The 22,723-nt window shown below is 36.0% G+C and overlaps 1 protein-coding gene across 6 annotated transcripts in view; it reads right to left on the bottom strand.

The window, feature by feature from the left end:
• Positions 1–11,282, bottom strand: part of GRIA4 (glutamate ionotropic receptor AMPA type subunit 4) — a 382,353-nt gene extending 371,071 nt beyond the window's left edge. For 3 of the 6 annotated variants that reach the window (XM_054523831.1, XM_054523827.1, XM_054523829.1), the window contains exons 1-2: positions 10,283–10,454; positions 8,935–9,093 (exon numbers count right to left, since the gene is read on the bottom strand). In XM_054523831.1, the coding sequence (XP_054379806.1) occupies positions 8,935–9,093; positions 10,283–10,370 (247 nt within the window). In that variant the 5' untranslated portion in view covers positions 10,371–10,454. 6 annotated transcript variants of the gene reach the window in all.
• Positions 11,283–22,723: the final 11,441 nt, after the last annotated feature.

Here is a 22,723-nt window from a genome sequence, read left to right as displayed (position 1 = left end):
AAACTGTTTAGTCTGATTAGCTCCAAGTGTTGAGATTAAGGAATATTCTAACTTTTTAAGATTTCTGAAGTATTTGAAATTTTTACAAGTATGTGTGAGTTTTAAGATAAAAATATAAAAAATGGGAAAATCACAGGGCATAATATATTTAAAGTCTGTTCATTTTGGAATAAACATATCAGTAACAAAAATAAGCAAATAGTGATTACAGCTTATAGTATAATTTTTGCTATTTCTGGAAAAACAGAGTGGCTTATTGAAAGAAGGGATATATCTCAAATATTTTTTATCTTTTATTTCTAACATAACGTTAAACTTTTTATTGACAATATCATCAGTTTTCTTAAGTCGGAGGCACCTGATGATGCTCTAAAAATGAGCAATTTTGACATAACATGGTGTTCTTTAGGACAGTCATCACCCTATTTATTTGAAATCCAAAAATATGACCCCCCCCCAAAAAAATGGAAAGAAAATACTTGACAGCTCAGTAAATATTTAAGTGAAACATTCTGGAAAATAGTTTTGAATATCTGCAGTTATCCTGAAATCAAATAATTTTGCTATAAAAATATGTAGGCTGGCCAACTAATGAAGCATCCAACACTGCTTACATAACAGTTAAAAGAGTCATTTAGTCGTTTTTACACTTGGTTGTGTTTATGACATGAGTTTGGCAATATAAAGTAATGGGGGTGTTACCATTTTGGATTCTGAAATTTTTGTGCTGCGTTACAAACCTCATAGAAAAATCAATATGTCCATATTTGTTGGGGTAAGTAAAAGTTGTGACAGAGGTAACTTTAAGAAAACATCTTGATATCAGAATTAAGAGTTAACCGGCAACAGTCACACTGAATGTTGGGTATTTTGTCAATACCGTACTGATCAAGATGCTGTGGTATGAATGGTAGGCAAATCCTGTATTGGCTAAGAAAACTGACTTTAAATTCAGATGCCCTGGATACTTTGAGGTCTTAGACAAATTTTCTAAGCTGTGCAAATCTTCAGGTTCTTCACCTATAAAATAATAATGCCTACTTCTGAGTTTTGTAAAAATTGAGATCACAAAATCTGGCACACAGTACTCCATTATAGTAGTTATTATTACTACAAGAGGAGGAATGAGTTTCAAAGAACAAGGAGTTGTCAGCAATGTCAAATCCTGCAAACTATTCTGAGACAACGAGGCATAAGAAATAACAATTGGATTTACTAATTTGTAAGTCACTGATGACCTTCAAGAACACAGTGTTCCAGGAGTGGTGATGGTAGGGAAAAGTAAATGGTGATAAAAATAGAAAGAGCTGAGGTAGAATATGTAACACTTTGGATAGTAAGAGAATCAATAAAAATTATAAGATGACAATGTGAGAGGCAGAGGACCAAGCCAAGGGGTTTTCCAGCTAAGACACACTGATTATTTTCTATGTTAAGGAAGAAAGTAGTAGAGATGGATTTCATTAAAAAAAAATTCCTGGTTGGTTTCAAGGCTAAAATCTATTCTGCTTCTAAAATGATGAAGATAGGGAATGAAGAGCTGTTTGTTCATCTAATTTATGTGTGGCTCCTTTAGGGCTGAAGTACTGGGCCTTTTTTGTGACTGGAACTCATTGAGAAGCTGTTCAAAAGTTTGATTGTGTCTCTGTAAACACACACACACTGTGCACAAGTACACACAATTTTGCATAAAATTAGGAGAATTCATTGACCTCCTTTAATCTATCAGTGAAACAATCCTCTCTCTGAATGGCCCAAAGATCTTAGATAAATTTACCCTCTCTTAAGACTTAAAAATAATTTCGACAAATATGGCTTTAGACTTGTGTACACGATTTAAAATTAACAATTCAGTGAGAAGTCAAAAATTTTCTATGAAATATCAAAAAATCTATTTAAAATGCCTTTTAAAAATATAAATATAAAATATAAATAACTTGAAATATTAAAATTGGCTCAGACATACAATTTCCATATGACACAGAAAATGAAATACAGATATAATAACTGCTTTCTAACTACATGCAGAATATTTTCCATATTATTTTCTAATATTCATAAAATTTATATGTGATATATGTGATTTATCTTTGTTAACAGACTAGGAAATCAAGACTCAGAAGTGTTAAGTAACTTGCCCGCTATCAGGCTGCCAATTCAAACTCATCTGGCTCAAAACTCCAGAGGAGATTATCTCTCCATATCTCTAAGTGAAAGAAGAACATTCTAGGCCAATATATCCAAAAACATACGTAGTATTAGAATCTCTATGGGGTTGCTTTTTTTTCTGGTCAAATACAAAAGAACATTCTGAAAAGAAAAGGAAAGACCTATGTTGAAGATATTACAGTTATCCTTGCAATTCTCTCTTTAAACACTGCAGTTGTCAACGAGGTTGAACACTGTTTACTTGACAGGTTCCCTATCTTTTGGCTACTATGAAATTACTCTTGCCTCATTTTCCTCTGAATTCTGTAACCCCTTCTCCTCAGCTTTCTTTGTTTTACCTGTTTCCTCTCTCTTCCCCTCAAACATTGGTTCTTCCCAGGGTTTGATTCTCAGCACTCTTGGCACTGCTTCTGCTCTCTCTGGGTGATCTCATTCACTTCCAAGTCTCCAAGGCTCACTGATCATCTGTCTTCAGCTCAGACTGAACCCAAAAGCTCCAGACACACATGTGCAAATCTCTATTGCACATCTCCCTTTGGATGTATTTTTAACACCTCAAAATCAGTAAGTCCATTGTAAAGTCACCCTCCCCACTCAGATTTGCTCCTTCTGTGCGTTGCTTCTTTACTCACTATCTAAACATTTGCCCAAGCCAGAAGGCTGAAAAAACATCTTTTATTTTTATCACACTTCCCCTGCACCCTCCCACACAGACATCCAACCAATCACTAAGTTCCATCAAAAATTCTGCATTGGTTCTATGTGCTTTTCTCTCTCCTCCATGCTTCCACTTTTAACTCAGCAGCCATCATTCTAAATCGTATTACTTTAAGACTCAGTCAACTGGTCTTTTTAACCTATTTTGTCCTCTTCCAATTCATTCTCCCTCTTGCAACCTAGCCTGTTCTTTAAAAAACATAAGTTTGCTAATGTCATTATTGTGTTCCAATCATTTATGGGTCCCTCTTTGTATTCAGAAGAGTGTCCTGACCATAGCTACATAACCTCTGAGATCTACAAAGTCTCACCCCTTAGCACAAGTCCCCTCCTCACATTCAATACTATTACCAGATTAATCCACGTTCAATGGGTCAAAGACACTTGGCTCTCCCACAACTTGGTGTCTCCTCGTGCACTACTCCTTTGACGAGGCATGCTCTCCTTCCTTGTTCTTTTTCAAATGACTCAACTAGATCGTAACACCCAGATCAGGCAATATCATCCCTAGGATGCCATGCCAAGTTTGGCGTAATTATCCTTCCCGTTTCCGTGTCCATCTCTCTCCTAGCAATGTTTCTCTGTCATAGCACTTTACAACATTGTACTGTAATCATTACTGTAATCACTGACTTGTCTCTCTTTCCCACTGGGCTATCAGCTCCTTAAGGTCAGCAACTACTCTTATAAGTTTTTGTCTTGCCAGCTGCTAGCATAATGTCTTGAATAGAGTTGCTCTTGATAAACATGTTTGATGAGTAAATGGATAATTCATTATCTCATCTAATGAATGAATGGATGGCTTCATTACATAATATGACTTCAGCCTTTGCTGTATCATTCCCTGTCATGTGATTCATGAATAAGTTGCCCAGTACTGTCTTGCCCTGTTTTCTTCAAAATGTTGCAATTAAATTAGAGAAAAGATAAATGGCAATTCCTTTTTCTTTCTTAATTCATGCAGGCTCAGTATAGATGTTATCTTTTTCACACACTTATGGCCTTCCAGTAAAAGCACTAGGATAGTAGGTATAAGAATTAGTTCAAGCTCTGGCTTTGTAGTCTATTACTAGATAGTCTTTGGAAAGTAAAGTAACTCCTTTGTACCAAAGCTGTCTTAACTAGAACATAATTACTTTCTTTTTAGACTGTCTCACTGTAAGATTAGCTTGAGGTTAAATAAAATCATATATATATATAAATATATAAATATATATACACCACACATATATAGTTTTAAAAAATCTATGGGTTGTCATAAAGTGTAAGGTGTATTGTTATTTATCCTTCATTTTAAAATCCAGAATAATAATATTACTCTAATAAGATTTTATATATATAATCATATGTATATATATATTTCCCAATGCCAGGAAGTAAAATATTTCCTCCTTGAGAAATAACACTTTCCAGATAGAAAAAAAATTAGGAGTTTTTTTGACAGCTTTATGAAAGCTTAATCCTACGACAACTCTAAAATACATCAAATATATACAAATTATGCATCATCCTATCACTTAAGAAAGAGAAAAACTATAAGAATATGACTCATATCTTTCTCAATCTCAGGACGAAAAATTAAGGTAAGAGAGAAAAAATATAAAACTAAAGAATTATTTGAAATCAACTTAGAAGCTTGCTACCAATTCAAAATAAGAAAAGCTAATGAGAGTCACAGTTGAGTCACATCACTCATTTTCCTAAATATAGACAAAAGTCAAATAGTATTTAATTCTAGTATTTCTTTACTAACAACTTTGCAAGTCAAATCATCAGAATTTTATCTTTAGCATGTTTAAGATTATTATATTAGTCCAATGTAAACTCTTAGAATGCCTTTTTAGGGCTTCATGATCCTGGAAGAGAAAACGTGCAAAAATATTTAAACATAGTTGAATTAAACAAAAAATATTATATTATTTAGTACACTTAAATTCAGTGAGTTTTTATTAAGTACCTACTTTATAAGGGGAAAATCCTGCAGAGCCTACTAGGTTTAGTGTCACATTTTCAATGTATTTAAATTAACTAAACAACTCTATTTTACATATACTTTTACAAGTACTTTGTAAAGTACTGCTCATTTTGGATACTTAGAATCCACAAATAAATCAGACACACAGAATTAATATTTAACTTAAAAAAGAAACTTTTTCATCATTACTAGGGCATAATATTGATTCTATTTGTGATTTTTACAGCTTTTCAATCCATTATCTTTTAAACAATTGAATAAAATGATTCTAGCTAGAAAAAGAGAACAAGACAAAAAAATCACTCTTTAAAACAAGAAAAATATTAATCAATTAGTCCTTTCTATCAAAGTTTTAAAAGTTTTAAACAGTCTATAAAATTCTATTCTTATTTCACCAAGGTGATAATACATGTGTACTTGATCCATTCTATTAGTACCTCCTTATTGCCATCTGAGATTTAAATGACTCATTTCAGAATCTGAATATTTATGGATTATATTGGACAGGGACTGCCTTTTTAAAGGGCTGATTCTTTTACAGGATTTCTAATGTAGCTGAATTAAACTAATAATCAAAATGACTAAAATATATTTATCTTTTGCAAAATTTGGAGATGGACTAATTTAGTATTTTTGTTATTACTTTTGGTCAAACTGAACATATCTCATCCTCCAAACCAAAATATCTCTATCTATTAACTGTTGAAAAAATATGAGAAAACAGCCAGCTTTTGGGTTATCTCAAATGTTTTGTGATGGACATATCCAATTAAACTAGCATTTTTGTTTGCAAAGATAACTATTCTGTTATCTACCTGTGATACAACAGTATGACATTTTAATTAAAGAAAGTTGCCTATATTAAATTTATTTTTTAAATGTCCATTCTGCCATACTTCATATTTTGGATACCTCGCAAAAAAATGTATACTTGTAATTACATTTTGAAATTTGACTACAAGGGCTATTACACTCACTTTTTTTGTTATTGTAATAGGTCATAATTTTGTATTATCTGTATTTCATATAATTTTAGTTTAATATTCATCAAAGCGTGACTTTCCAATAATAGAATAGTTGGAATAAACTATAAGCCAAAATTGTTCCTTCCTCAGGAATGTGGGATTTACACCAAAAATTATAAGTTTAAGTTAATCAGGTTTAGACTTATGAGCATGTAAACTCTATACACAGAATAGTTTATGTTACCATAGTTATTCTTAGAGCACTAATTTAGTTTTGAGGCAGATGAACCAGCATTAAATAAGCTGTCCCCTAGATAACTAACACACTTTATTCTTTGTCTTTTTTTTTGAGTATACATTCCACAAAATAATTAAACATATACCGTTTAATGGCCCTTATTCACAGACAGACCAGATCCTTCAGTTTTACAAGGAGCCACTGTAGAAAAATCATGACTAAAATAAACTTAACCAGCCACATATTATGTCTTTTTATTTAATCTAACATGACAAATTTAAAAATCCAGTCCATATCATGGTGAGGAATAAGTTTCATGTTAATTCTCTAGAATATTAAATTTCAAGACCTATTTTTACCCTTTTGTACTCAAAGGCATAGAGCTTGATAAATGAGGTTGCCTTATATTTACCGCTTACGTTTTACCTTTAATTAGATTGGAAAATCACGAGTCTGTATGCTCTCGGTCAGTCCATTCAACAAACACCAATCACATGACCCACACTCTGACTATTGATTTTTTCCCAAATTCTGCTTAGATTTGCCTTAAGGATTTTCAGCATACTCATTTGTCAAAATAACTTTCCTTTTCTCTGCTAGAAAATGTTTTCTCCTTATTTACAATTTGTTTTCTTAAAAAATTTTTAAACATACGCAAAATCAATTGTATGTGATTATAACAAATATTAGATCACTAATACTGTATTATTCTTGTATTCTAAGTAAACAGACTTAAAGTTTACTTGTGTCAATTTTCTCAATCCTTATATGTTAAAGAATAACATACTCTACGTTTCATTTTTTTTTCTACTTTTTAATTCTGTATGCAACTTGCTAATATTTATCATGTTTACAAGTACTTTACCAGTAACACTTTATTTCACATATATTTTATTACATAAATAAAATAATACTAGTTACAGTTATCCCAAATGAGGTTAACAAACAAAAAGGAGGAAAAGAGGATTAGCCTCATATAGTTTACATTATTGGAAGTCACAATACAAACTTTAGAATATTTAAGATCTTAATTTTTAAAAACGAAACAAAATAAAACAGATATATCTGCCACTTGTAAGGAAATCTTTCAAAATTTAATAATAATAATTAATATGTTAAAATAATTACTTTTGATAAAGTACCTTCACATGTATTTGGATCATAGATTACTTTTAAAGGTAGTAAGATTTGTGTTGACAGAATCTTAGGAGAGACATGAGAAAAACATTTAAATAAACAAATAATATTTACGTATTAAAAGAATGCTTTCCTTAGAACTACTTAGAATGCTGATATCCCTTTTAAAACTTGGAACATAAAACTAGTAACTGAGAAATTTTACAAAACAGACTACCCACAAACCTTGTTCTAATTTATGTGCACTTCTGATTGAAAATAATTCCCTTTTGTTTTAATGCAATATTGATTTTATCACCAAATACATCAAGAGAGTTTTAAAAATTAAGTAGTAACTCGTAGAACCTATAGCCTTCCTGAAAAATAATATAATTATTCACTTTGCAAAAGTGACACATGCTTCAAGCTCCTCATGAAACTAAGTTCTAAAAAGAATTAACAGTTAAAGTGATACCAAAAATTAAGAAAATTTTATCATGTTATCTGCTATATGAATTAACAGCCAACACATACAAATTAAATAATTTAAGTTGATGAAACAGATGTCCTCCAGACAAATTTAAAAACTCTGTTTTCAATTTCACTTGTTTCTTTGTTCAGCACACTTTCTTGTACTGAAAGAATTTTAAATAAAAATGTTCCCAGCTTGATACGACAAAAAGGCTTTACAATTCAGCTTGAACATTTTATTAACTGTGAAAACATGCAAAACTGTATGTAGAAACTATTCCTACTTCTTAAGTAATCTATAGTCATTATCTGAATTTATAAATTTAGAACAGTGGGAAATTAGCATATAAATGTGACGAGGTATTTGAAACATGCCCTTCCTTCCAGAAGGAAAAAGCAATACAACTGCTATTGACTGATCATGTTTCAATGTGTTTTAAACTAACATGCACAGTTGATTGTATTTTTTTTTTTTACATTAAGTTATACAGTATCCTGGTGAGAGTGGAAGGAATTGTACAACTGCTTTCTTATGGCATTAGGTGAGGTCACCTGTTTAGTTTCATTGTGTGGAATAATAGATAAAGCTGGGTTGGTTGGTGAATTCAGGTGGATGGGAGCCTAATGTGATTTGGCATCAAGGTAAGGATTCATGGAGTTATATCCACAGGATATATGCATTATGCGATAGTAAGAGACATTTACACCCCAGAATATAAGGGCAGGGCAGCCTCAAGTGACATCACCAGATCATCTGCAGCGTCAACCAACCGACTCAAATATATCTCCTCCACACCACCACTCCCCTCTTTTTCTCACTATTAGCAAGGCTTCCATGGCCTTCATGTTTCTTCTTTAAAAGCAAGACCTATGCTTACTCAAGTGAAAAGCAAATAAGAAAAACCAAAGGAACAGAATAAAAAACTAGCTTGAATACAATTTTCACTAAATTGACATTCGGATGATAGGAGTAACACTAAAATGTTAAAGGGGAATTTAACTTGAATGATCTAGACAGGTAATGAATAAAAGAGAAAGTCAGAAAGAAGCAAAGAGAGGGAGGAGAAGAAAGAAAAGAAAAATAAATTAAGGAAAAGAAAAGAAACCAACTAAACATCCCTGAGACGAAGTCTTGATTTTAACTGTGATTTGTCCTGAAACCAGGCAACTGTGGGAATATTGAAATTCTTTCTAAAAAAAATTAAATAATAACAAAGAGGAAGAGGACTCCATTGCTTGGTTTTAATTCTCTTCTAATTTTTCATAACTTATGTTTTACTTACAGGCATTTGTTACAGCAAAACTGTTGGCTGTCTCAATGTTGTCCACATGAGGTACCAAATTAAAAGGAGCTTCCGACGCATTGGGGCTGGTGTTATGAAGAAAAATTGCTAATCGAAAAGCAGTGTATTCCTGATCTGTGTTTCGGATGAAGAGACCACCTATTAAAAACAGCAGGAAAAGCACATTCAATATTTCCTCTTGTAAACATTATACCCACCCCAAGCACAGTCAAATCTACTGCCATTCACAAGCACATACAATTAAAGAGCTATACCTGCCACATCTAGGGAGACTGCCCTTTGTCCCTAAGGTGCATGCTTAGTATTTAGTCTTTAGAGCAGCTCAGCTTTTTCTTGTCCCAATGTGTCTTGATCACAACGACCTCTGAGACCATTTAGTGAATGTTCCTTTCTCTCTCTTGCCGTCCCCCTGATTTCCAGCACACTGCTACATCAGCCACCTCAGGGCATCTCTCTCTAAGATGCATGCAGATGAGCGGAAAAGAGATTTACATTAAAATACGGAAATGAAGGGATATAGTGCCACACAGGGAAGAGGGAAATCAGAAAGAAGAAATGAACTTTATTTTCCTGCAGCTCGTGGACTCAGCCTAATTAACTCCGTTTCATGCACAGTCCACGAGAAATGATGCAGTGTTGAGGCTGGGCTTAGCTGGAAGAAATTCAATAGCTGCGTCCCATTAAAAGACAGTAGAGGAGAATAGCAAGAAAAGCCGAGGATGGAGGGTGTCCCTGGAAATAGAGTCGAGGTAGAGAAATAAGGGCAAACGCTTCAAGAAGAAAACAAAATAAAAGGGGAGAAGCTTCCAGGAAAGGGATCTAACTTTGGAATCTGCTAACTGGTAGCAAGAAAAGGCAGGGAGTGCCGGTGGAAATGTCTTTTTCCTCAAACAGTGTCTTTCTGTAATAGCAAGAAAGCTGCGGGGTCCAGAATGGGAAGAAGTGGATTTTTTTTTCTTTTTTAAACAAACTCGACATCACTTTATGCTTTAGAGAAAGGGATGAAAATAAATATCATATAAAATACAACCAAATTCCCCGAAGGCTTTCCCCCAACTTATTTCAATCCTACTTAAGCGACTATAGGTAAAGGTGGAAATAGGGCTCTGGGCTGAGAACGCATGGGTGGGCTGCCCTGGGTGTATTCCAACGGAACCTGCACTAAAGAGGAAGTCTTTTTGCAAAGGACAGAAAGGAAGAGGAGGGAAACAGAGGGGAAGGGAACTGCTGAAGGTTTCCCTGAATTGCTTATCAGCAACTCATTTAACTCACTTTCGGATGTCTGCTACAACCAGCCAAATGCACACCCCATCGGAGCACACCTTACCTATTTGCACGCTGCTCGGAAAGGCTCCCATGGCGAGTCCCCAAAATCCGGAAAATAACAAGACAATCTGTCTGCAAATAATCCTCATCTTCTTTTCTCCTCTCCCTGGCGCGCGCTCTCTCTCTTTCTCTCGCACTCTTCCCAAAGGCTGTTCAGAGAAGCATTGAAGACGATGGCGCTAAAATTAAAATCAACCAAAAAAAAAAAGAAAGAAAGAAAGAAAAAAAAAGGAAAGAGGTTTCGGTGGTTTAAGATTATGACTATTTCCCCTTAGCAATCCATCGCGAGCCGCCAGATTTTTCCCGCAGTCTCCATAGCCCTGGGAGAGGTTTTCTGTCCGGCTGCAAATGTTGCACATGCAAAAGATGGTGGTGGAGCGTCTAGTGGCTGCTCGCAGGGATGAGACATGCGCTCTATCTTTGCCTCACTCGCACTCGCGCTCGCCCCTTGCTTTCTCACATACACACAAACACTGGCGCTGCGGCCGCCACACGCGCTCCCCAGCTCGCACCAGCCGACATCCCCCCGCAAGCCTGCACCAGCCCGGAGCATCGCTGCCCTCCTGGCGTCCCCTCCCTGAGCGCGCACTCCCTCCGCAAGCCCCTCTCCCACCGCTAGGCTGGCTTCACCCCCTGGGTGCTCACCGGAGCGCCCCAGTCTCCCGGACGCTCCGGAGCCAGTCTGGTGACAGGTTTTGCCTTCTCACCACTCGCTGACTCCCTCCTCTTTTCTTCCTCGGTTCGCAGAGGGACCGACTCTGGGGATGGGCACCCCCAGCGCCCCTCTCTTGGTTTTCCTGGCACCTCTGCTTCTCGGCTGCGCTAGGCAGAAAATCGGCCCACGGGCCAGGTCTGCAAGCCCCAATCGGGGGCTCCGGGGGGTTAGTACCTCCCCATGCCCCCGGGCCCCTGCCGCATCCTTGCAGGTTCCTGAGGAGGACGGGCTGCCTCCCTCTCCTACAGTCCTGGCTTCCCTCTCAGCCTAGCCCTCTTCTGCCACTGGGCTGCGCGCGGGGGACTCCGGTCCTCGCTGCAGCAAAGATTTCTCACCAGCAAACAGCCCGGGAATCTGGAGAGCATGACAAGGGAATGGATGAGGTGAAAGGGTTCAGCGAGGGATGGGAGGAGAAAAGACAGGCAAAGGGCAACCCCAGACGGGTTTAAGAGGCCAGGACCAGGAGGAAAGAATTGGAGGAGGTAAGGATGGGGAAGAGAGCCAGAGAAGTTGAAACATCCTCGGAAGGGGAGGAGGGGGTAAAAGGTTATTTTAAATAACTGATGAAGTTTAGGGTACTGAACGGGATGGGGAAAAGACTGAGAAATGAAAATTGAAAGAGGCCTCTAACATTCTCTTTGAAAGGCATGAAGCAGAGATAGGAATAAGAACTGTGTGAAGTGTAAAGTGGGAAAAGTGATTAAAGGTTCGATTGCTTTCTATACAGTCACCCATTCCGGAGGACTCTTTCCTTCTGTGCTGTGGCCCATTGCAGGAGCAGGAGGGACACAGCGCAAAGGCTGATGAAGGGCCAGAGGGGCAGTGCTTGGGGCGGTGGGCACAGGTGTCTGACAGGAAGATAGCGTTTTTCGTGCACATCTCCTCTTGTCTGGGACTCTGGAATGCTCACTCTGCTCCACGCCACCTCCAGGTAGACTTAAGCACTTCATTGATGATGTCAATAGTCGTTTTGACTGGGTAGAAGTGAAAATGAATTATCCTAGAAAGTTTTGGGGTTACAGTCTCACTTGCTCTCCAGAGTCACCTTTAAGATTATCCTTTCATCTGCCTGCCCTGGACTGAGCTTGAACCACACTCAGAAGCAGTCACTGTGGTAGCCGTGAGTGACTGGTTTCTGATTTCCTCTGTATGGTTTGAGATTGCCTGATCTGGTTAGTAAATACAATCTCCTGTTCCAATAAACTGTGAGAGAATCATTAGAAGGAGAGGTTCTCCTTAAACGCTAGGGAACCTAGGGTGATGTCTGCCATTAAATTTTTGAAAAGAATATAGCAAATGCCTAGGTCTGCCTGATATAATATTTGAGAATACAACGCTTAAAGTGGAATTCTTGCAAGGGACTTACAGAAAGCCTGGTAACGGCCTTTTTGAAATATACATTACCCTTAACTCCTTCAAAATACTTTATTTGGTATCGCTGATTACCTGTATTTGTAGTTTGTAGATGACATTTTAAAATCCCTGCTAAAACTTGAGTGCTTTTCTGTTTCCTAAGTTTTGAATTTTATTTTTAAAATTGCATCTTTAAAATAAGTGTCTGCTTTCCCATTACATTTCACCACAGATTGTTATGAAAAAAAAAACCTAATTGTAACTGTATTTTACAAATCATACATTTGTCATTTTAGTTTGTGAAGTTTTAGTCTTGCAAGTCAAGTGAAATTCGAAGCATTTTTCCTCTTTTTCTTTTTCTGTGTTAAAAAACAAGGCTGTAAATAATAGCATTCTGTTTTCTCTTGCAAAAGGATAATAGAGTATGACACATAAAATTCAACTGAAATTAAAATTTCAAAATCCACCAAACTGTTAAACTCATCACTTGCATGGGTAACTAGTGAAGCTCTTCCTGATCCAGAGGCAATTATTAACGTTAATTCTTCCCAAAATTGAAAGATTTCAGTTTTCATATGATGTAATAGCATCATTGATATAGATGCAGGACAAGTTTTTTTTTTCCCCACTTAACTGTCATGATAACACCTGGACTAATATAAACACAGATGACAGAACTATATTTTTCCAAAATAGTAATCCAGTTGTTTTTAATTTCTATTTTCCCAAGTAGTTAAAACCTCTGTTTTACTTTCTAAACCTAAACTCTCTTTATCTGTATCATATACATATATATTTATAAATGTATGTATCAAATATATTTTCTCTGTATGATACATAGAAATATATCATATATACATATATACATGTATATAGATGTACATATATGTCAAATAGTTATATGTTAAGCACCTATGATGTGTATTTATTCTCCAAGTGTTTGAGATATAAAGTTGAACAAAACAAAATCCCTGATATTCTTAGAAGACTCCTAATGTTTACAAATGCTCACTAATGTGCAAGGTATTGTGCTAAAGCCATACATATATCACCTGATCTACAGAAAACTTTAGGTATCCTTGCCTTTGTTAGGTAACCCAACTAAAGATTTAGATTCTTTCTCAAGGTTATATTCTTGGTAAGTGATGAAACCATAACTAAGGATGGGACTCAGGTTGTCTGATTTCAGAGACTGGGCTGTCTTTATTAAAACCTGCTGTGTTAATGAGTTTACGGGGTGACGAGGGGTCTGAGATCTGAAAAGTAAACTACAAGAATCCATAGCATTCAGAAAGGTAGTGTGTTCTATCTGAAAGACCTCAGGCTTTCAGACTAATAATTAGTAACTGATTTCAGATTACAGGCCCTCAATTTCTTAGCTGTATTGCCTTGGATATATTACTTCACATTTCTTTTCTGACAGGATATATGTAAACTTTCAACACAGTTCTGGCACATAACTGGCAACTCTTGTCAATAATGAATTGCCCCCCAAAATGTGATAAAGACTCTTATAGAGGGAGGTGCAGAGTGCCATGTGAGCAAAATAGAGTGTCTGACTTTGAGGGAATTCAGGGAGAACTCGCAGAGAGAAAAATAAAATAGAACTGAGATGCTATGTGTTTGTAGGGATTATCAAGTGGAGAAAAATTATGTCTTTCTGGACACTGCTAAAAGCTTGGTAAAACTAGACTTCAGGTTATATGAGGGGAAGTAGTGCAAGTGCGGCTGGAAAGCAAAGCAAGAGATGGCTCGGCACAATTTCACTCAGAAGCATTGTCTTCGTCTCATAGAGACACAGAAACAATGAACGGTTATAAGCAAGGGGGCAAAATGACCAGATTTGTACTTTAGATCAGAAATCTGATGCTAGGAAACCAACCTATATTTTTAAAAATAAACCTTTCATTTGGAATAACTTTTATTTACGTGTTTCTAATTAACTACGGAGAGTTCCCCTGTACCCTTCACCCAATTTCAGTTTTCCTTAATGTTATCATCTTACATTACTCTGATACCTTTGTCAAAAATACAAAACTGACACAGGTATGTCACTGTTAATTAAACACCAGACTTTATTTACAGTTTTATCAGTTTTTCCATTAGAGCATTTTTCTGTGCCAGGATCTAGCTCAGGACACCTCATTATATTTAGTTGTCATAGCTCCTTGTTCTGTTTTGTGACAGTTTCATCTTCTTTGTTTTTCATATGACATCAACAGCTTGATAAGTACTGGATAGGTGTTTGTAGAATGTCTCTCAATTGGGATTTGCCTGCTACTTTTCTCAGGATCAGACTAGGGTTATGGATTTTCAGAAAGAATACCATACAGGTGAAATGCTCTTCTCAACACATCATACAATGGAATCCATGATATCCCCTGACGTCACTGGTGACATTAACCTTCATCAGTTGGTTAAACTGTTTTTGCACATTTTATCCACTCTAAATTAACTGTTTGTTTGTTTGTTTTCATTCCATACTGTATTCCTTGGAAGTGAGTAACTAAGCATATCCTACTCTCCATGAGGGGAGAGTGTCTACATAAATTACTTGAAATTTTTGTATTGTAGCATTGTCTCTTCTCTCCCATTTTAAAAAAACTTAGTTATTAATTTAAATCAGTGTGGATACATGTATATTTATGTATTTATATTATTTTTTAACATTTAAGCACAAGGATACATGTGCAGGTTTGTTACATAGGTAAACTTGAGTCATGGGGGTTTGTTGTACAGATCATTTTATCACCCAGATATTAAGCCTACTACCCATTAGTTATTTTTCCTGATCCTTTCCCTTCTCACACCCTCCACCCTCCAAAAGGCCCCAGTGTGTGTTGTTCCTCTCTGTGTGTCTATGTGTTCTCATCACTTGGTTTACTGTTCCTGTGTTAGTTTGCTAAGGATCATGGTCTCCAACTCCATCCATGTTCCTGCTATGGACATGATCTTGTTCTTTTTTATGGCTGCATAGTATTCCATGGTGTATATGTATCACATTTTCTTTATCCGGTCTATCATTGATGGGAATTTAGGTTTATTTTATACCTTGGGGTATATAGTCTGATACTATGCTATTTGTTATTTATTGTGCTGTTCAAGTTGGTCCAGCTTTGGGCATTGGGAGCTATTGATATGTGTTCATCCTTTTGTTTTCTGAACATTTCCATGCTTATTGTCACTATAGGAAGCTCTCTATACATTATCTTTTATATTCCTTGCCCTAGCCTTAGTAGGAGCCTTTTTAATAAGGAGTCCTGATTCTTTTCATTGCAGATTGACATTTAAAAACCAAGATCTGGCAATGGGCTTGCTAACTATTACTGAGTTGTCGTTGCTTCCAAACTCTCCCATAGCACAGTGCTTGGTTATACATATATAACCCGTGTTGGTGTACATACCTATAATAGTTTATCTATCCGTCTATCTATGTATTAAGTTAAAAATGCGTTATTACTGATGTTTGCAACTCAAATTCAGTACTACAGCATTTATCCTAATCTCCCTTCTTGCTTATCCATACCTTCTCCAACATTAAGAAACCTAGTTCCCACAATCAAGTTAAATACATTTATCTATGATATTAAACCTAAACTTAAGTTCTCCAAAAACAATTGCATTTTTGGTACTATATTTTTGTTTTCAGCTACTGGTGATTACTGAAAACCAATGTCTATTATTGTTAGTTATCTGTATTCCTAGGAAACATCGAATTTCACAAATATTAATATAAATATATGGCACTTTTTGTGATATTCTGTCCTAAAAGGAGTACATTATTCAAATGACTACCAACAATTTAATAAATTTATTTGTGTATTTACTAGTTTAATGATTTCTTTGCAAAACCTAGTTTTTTTCAGTGCCTATATATTTTTCTCCAATTAAGCTGATACTTTCCAGTTTTCATATATTTTGCTGCTGTCACTTTCCAGCAATAGGAACAATACCCTAGTGCCTCACAGAATATATTGCTTTACCTTTTTATCTGTCAACCTTGCATGAAATCAGCACACTAATCTTGCCCTATAGCAGTTGCTTGATTAATCTTTTGTCATCTGTCTACCTCACATGGTCTCTCCATGAAACTGATTGACATTGTGCGTGACTTTAATGCTGATAAATTCTCTCTCTTCCAGGACTACAGAATCCTCATTACACCAAAAAGATTACTTTTCTTGTTTTATGTTCCTGATTCTTCTCTCAAGTCACTGTAATTGAAAGAGGTCACTGAGTAGAACTTGGCAGTCTTTCCGTCTTTCACTCATCCATTCACCATATATTTCTAGAACATTGTCTATGGATCACAGTATCATGAGGGAACACAAAGTGTTTTATTCATCACGATATTTGTTCCCAACAAGTAAAGGATCCCAAACATAGACATATATGCAAAAACACACACATAGAAGTGAGTACAAAGAATAATGTTGTAAACCCTACTTTGGTGGTAGAAACCTGATGTGATCTCTTTCTAGGCAAAAATCATATTATATTAAGCAAGAATCTACTTCTATCCCACTGCTGGTTCTGCATCTCAATGCCTATTCTAGGAGAGGAATAGTCAAGTAAAGCATCAGGGAAAGAAAATATTTGTACTGGGTTATAAAAGACTGAAAAGTTTTCATGAGCTAAGAAACAGAGGCGCATTCCAGACAAAGGGAAGAGGTGATTGTGTATTAGTTGAACAACGAGTAGCCAAAGGTAGGAGTCATGATGGGGATTAGTAGCCAATCAGGCTCAGGAGTTTGATTAAAGCCAGATTCCGGCGCCCCGCGCGGTGGCTCACGCCTGTAATCCCAGCACTTTGGGAGGCCGAGGCCGGGGCGGATCACAAGGTCAGGAGATCGAGACCATCCCCGGCTAACGCGGTGAAACCCCGTCTCTAATAAAAATACAAAAATTAGCCAGGCGTGGTGGCGGGCGCCTGTAGTCCCAGCAGCTCTGGAGGCAGAGGCAGGAGAACGGCGTGAACCCAGGAGGCGGAGCTTGCAGTGAGCCGAGATCGTGCCACTGCACTCCAGCCTGGGCGGCAGAGCGAGACTGCGTCTCAAGAGAAAAAAAAAAAAAAAGCCAGATTCTGAAAAGCCTGGCATAGAGCAGACATTAATATGTATTTTGCTACATAAATTGACAAATGACACAAAATGAAGCTTTGAGCTATACATTTTCCCCCTTACTTGTTAACAGTATTTATCCTAATGAGTCACAGGTCATTTTGTTAACTTGAGTCATATTCAGGCAGTTGATGGAAAATTAATAAAATTATTTTGCTACTTAAATTCTTTTAAATGATATCTCAGATTTTGTAAAGTGAGTGTTAAATTATGTTTTCCAATTTAAACATCTGCAGTAGACACATTCACAAAATACATATTCAGTATTTTTAAATGTAATTTTACTTTGTACAATATAACAGTAGTGATTATAATTGTCTCTTATTAAGCAACTACTATGATATAATAATGCAATTTTTAGTTCCTAAAACAATCCTTCAATTGAGATAGCATTTGCCTTGTTTTAGAGATGAGAAAATTAAAGCTCTGAGGGATGAAGTAACCAGCCCAGTGTCACTCAGCTAGCAATGGTGCAGCAGAATTCAAAACAACATCTTTTTGGCGTAGAGCCTGTGCTTTTTGGACTATACATTTCTCATATATATGTATGAGAAAAGCCAAGAGTTTGGTTTGTACCAGTTATCTTTGCTTTGGCTCTGATTTAAGCTGAAGCTTATACAACATTTAGGAAGGAAAAAATATGTACTTTTACAGTTTTGTAGAAATATCAGTAATTACTGAGACAATTAACACAATGCCATGGTAACAAAGTTAGATAAATAGTATTTAATTCTTTAGGCCGGGTGCGGTGGCTCGCACCTGTAATCCCAGCACTTTGGGAGGCCAAGGCATTCATATCACTTGAGGTCAGGAGTTCGAGAACAGCCTGGCCAAAATGGTAAAACCCCGTCACTGCTAAAAATACAAAAATTAGCTGGCTTGGTGGTGGGTGCCTGTAATCCCAGCTACTCAGGAGGTTGAGGCAGGAGAATCACTTGAACCTGGGAGGAAGAGGTTGCAATGAGTAGAGATCATGCCACAGCACTCCAGCCTGGGCAACAAAGCAAGACTCTATCTCGAAAAAGGAAGGAAGGAAGTAAGGAAAAAAGGAAGGAAGGGAGGGAGGGACGGAGGGAGGGAGGCAGGGAGGGACGAAGGAAGGAAATGTATTTATTTCATATGGAAATATTTACTTTGTTGGGAAGGGTAAAATATTAAATAAAGAAAATAAAGGTGGACACTCTAGTTATATAACCATCTTGGTTCTTAAAACAACTCAAACTGATTTATACTAGAGTCAGCCCTCCCTCTCCAAGTTCCTGTTATTCATCATATTCATCTCAGTTTGTTGAGTTTAAGTTGTGTACTGAACATTCGCTCTTCTGTTTTCTGATTCCTTTCCCCCATTTCTTTTCTAGCACCTGAGGAGATTGAGTTGTATATAGTCACACCTTATCCTCCTACTTTTTCTGATTCTTTTTCCTCATTTCTTTTCTAGCACTTAAGGAGATTGAGTTGTATGTATTTAGTCACACCTTATCCTACTACCTTCCCTTGGAAATATCCTTGGCTGTGACTGAATATATTTTGCATAGCATTTTTAACAAAAATAACATGGAGCCATAATGACCTCACTTTCAAGACGGTTTTGCTCACAAACCTCTCTGCTTTCCTGACCCTTCAGAAACTCACGCAATGTGTGTTTTCCTAGAACACCTAATAGTCTAATGTAGAGATTATAGATAAGGCATTTATAAAAGTACTGAATACTACTGTCTCTAAATATACCATTGAAATCTGAATATTCGTTCAATACTTTCGTTCTGGAAGAAAGAAAAAATATAGTGTTAGTAAGAAAGCATATTTTAAAATTACACGAATTATGATATTATTCTGCATATAAAGCCACATGCATATTACAGAAAGCATTATTCGTGGTTCTCTAGAGATTGTAGAATTCTGGGTGATTTTTATTTTCTTTTGCATACTTTTATCCCAGACAATATCATTCAAATTAAAATTTATTGTTGCTACTATTGTGGTCATTTTGATGCTGATGGTTTAATATATCCTTTAAAATCATCACAATAAGTGATAAATACAGACTTTTTAAAGCCAGTAAATTGTAATCTGTTGCACATGTATACTAAATCAAATAGGTTATGCTTTTATGTATTGTTATTAAAGAATAGATTGATAATATCTACTAATCTCTCACTGTTCTGAAATAGTGGGTGGGGTGCAGCTACAGATGAAATTGATAACTAGATTCCTCATAGGAATTTTGTGGGTAGGGATAGATATTGCACATAAGTAAAATATTTGATCGTATGGTACAAATGTAAAATATTACTTGAGATATATTTTAATAAAATCACAAAAAAGTGAACATGAAGCCTACCCTAAGAAAATAAACATTAAGTATATAATAAGGGAGATTACTTTCAAATGAAATATTAAGTTTCATGGATTGATGGAGAAAAGTGGGTGAAGTTTGCTTTGCAATTGGAGAAAATAAAATGTGTAGGGCCGGGAGTAGTGGCTCATGCCTGTAATGTCAGCACTTTGGGAGGCTGAGGTGGGAGGATCACCTGAGGTCAGGAGTTTGAGACCATCCTGGCCAACATGGTGAAACCCTCTCTCTACTAAAAATACAAAATAAGCCAGGTGTGGTGGTGTGCACCTGTAGTTCCAGCTACTTGGGAGGCTGAGGCAGGAGAATCATTTGAACCCAGGAGGCAGAGGTTGCAGTAGGCCGAGATGGCGCCATTGTACTCCAGCCTGGGTGACAGAGCGAGACTCTATCTCAAAAGAAAAAAGAAAAGAAAATGTACAAAACCCGAAACCAAACAAATTAAAATGCTTCTAGAACAAGTATAAAAGCATGCAGATTGTCTTGCTTGGAGGTAGAATCCATATCAAATAAGTGAAATCCCTGGTAACATGGGCAGAGAAGGAACATATCAAATGGACAGAAAAACTGAGTATCAGACAGGCTATGAAAAGGCACTGAAGCGGGGTTGTATGTTTTCTACTGGTAGACTTTCTGGGCATTTGCAGAGTTTTCATTCTAGATGCATAGAGTAAGCTAGAACTTGGGTGAGACAGATTATAGGCATAGAAAACATAAGGCATTTGTGTATACCTCAATCTTATGAAGGACGTTGAACATTGCATAGTAGTATCAAAATTCTTAACTGCACCTTTCTAATAGTAAAATAAAATAAGCATATGTCCCAGTATATATTTAGCAGTATTTATAAATTACATCTATATATGTTTTATATATATATATTTGCACTTCAACACAATGTATTTGGAGATAAGATCATGCAAATACAAAAATTGAAAAGTAGAAAATACAGATATTTTAAGTGAATTTTACTTGATAAATGTCTCAGTCTCATGTTGTTTTCATAATCCTTAATGAAGTCTAATAAGATTATATGCTTTATATTATTGTATATTTTATTTATTGATGTTTTTGTGAGAGCAATGTGATCAAATGTACTCTATTCATTCTGAAATTTTGCTTTAATATTTTATGCTACAGATATTTGAAGATGGGGTTATAATTTCAGTTTGTTTTGTACTGGTTTTAATGGCTATCAAAGTTGAAAAATACACCATAAAAACATATAAATCCAACTAGAACAACTTTACTGTGTTGTGTTTACCTTGTCACCACATTTATTTTTCAATCCTATACACTAATTACTAAATGCTGATGTGTTAGAATTTTCATTCAATTACTCTTGTACTCTTATCAAAAGTCTTATTTTAGTAATAGGTTTAAAATATACAGGAACTGTTTATTTGAAGACTATATTCCTGAGTTTTTCAACTAAGTGGACTTGTTTCCTAGGAGATACATGTACATTTTTCTCAGCAACAAAACCACATGATGATAGATAAACTCCCAAGTATCCATTTTCAGAATGACTTTTTTTGTAATATGAATTGTTTTTACCAAAAAGCAGTTATTTTCTCAATGGCTAAAATGTCATCTATACTTTAAAGAGACAAAGTATTTGTTTCTACACACCTGCTTCAAAAATATATACATGTATACAAAATGTTGTTATATAACACCTTACTGACAACGACTTTACCTAACGAGTCAGCATATGTAGAACACTGTCTTTTTCTTAAGCTTGCCAGTTCTTTCAAGTAATTTGCCTTAGATTAATAACAAACCTCAGTGTTGTCATATGGTTTTTATAGTCAGTCCACTTCTCATGCAAATAATGGCAAATATCTAGAATTTAAAGATCTGTGTTTATGAAATTTACCATTTTGAAAGCATCTTGTAGTATGTAACTGCTCAGAAATGCTGAAAGCAATGATTTAAGGCACCCTTATTAACCCTTTTAGATTGTATGAATCCCACTATTTTTATGAAAAACTCATGTATGATGGATGAACATATGGAAGGCTAACATAGAGACCAGGGGTCTTACCCCAAAATGTAAATCTGCATATTAAAACTTCATAAACTGTATTTTTCTCATAATTTGATGAAGCAGTGGCACATAGTAGTAGATGGATTTCAGAGATAGCAGTGGTAGGACTGCATGAAATGACTAGGTGTAGGATTTGGAGATCAAGAGAAAAGACGGCTGCTGGGTTTCCAGCTTTGGTGAATGGGCTAATGAATTTTTGATGCAATATAGACATAATAAAATGAAAATATTGGGGGTAAGAAACGAGTTAATTTTGTGATTCATTCATTACTTTGATAGATACATAATTGATACATCTTATTGGCAATAGAACATTTGAATCCAAGGCTCAGCTAAGAGATGTGAACCAGATGTGTAAATCTGGGACAGATCAGCCTACCTGCCATCACTCACCAGATGGAAGGGACAGGAAATTCAGGGAAACGGTGTTGGATAGGAAAATAAAATGACCTAGGACTTTTTCCAGACGAGTAGGGTGGGTAAAAGGAAGAAGCCCACCTTAAAGAGAAATCAGACTAAGCAGACAGCCAGGAGAAATGGTGTCAGGCACTTCAGGTGAAAATAGAGTATCCAGAAGAGAAAATGATAACTGTGCCAAATGCTACAGAGATCACACGTAACACAGTCAGAAAATTGGTCATTCATCATAAAAAGCTATTGACGAAGTTCCAAAAGCAGTTTAAGCTTATCAGTGAGTGATAAAATCTAGTTGTAGTGAGTTGAGAGGAAATGAGATGAGAGCACGAAACTCAGTAAAAATGTCTTGCTCCTATATTTTTGAACATACCATTCTCTCTATCTGAAAAATAACTTTTATCTTCCCTTTTTGCATGTTTATTCCCCCTCATTTT

The sequence above is a fragment of the Pongo abelii genome, chromosome 9 (assembly GCF_028885655.2).
Source record: "Pongo abelii isolate AG06213 chromosome 9, NHGRI_mPonAbe1-v2.0_pri, whole genome shotgun sequence".
Lineage (NCBI taxonomy): Eukaryota > Metazoa > Chordata > Mammalia > Primates > Hominidae > Pongo > Pongo abelii.
This window is presented reverse-complemented; position numbering and strand designations above follow the sequence as displayed.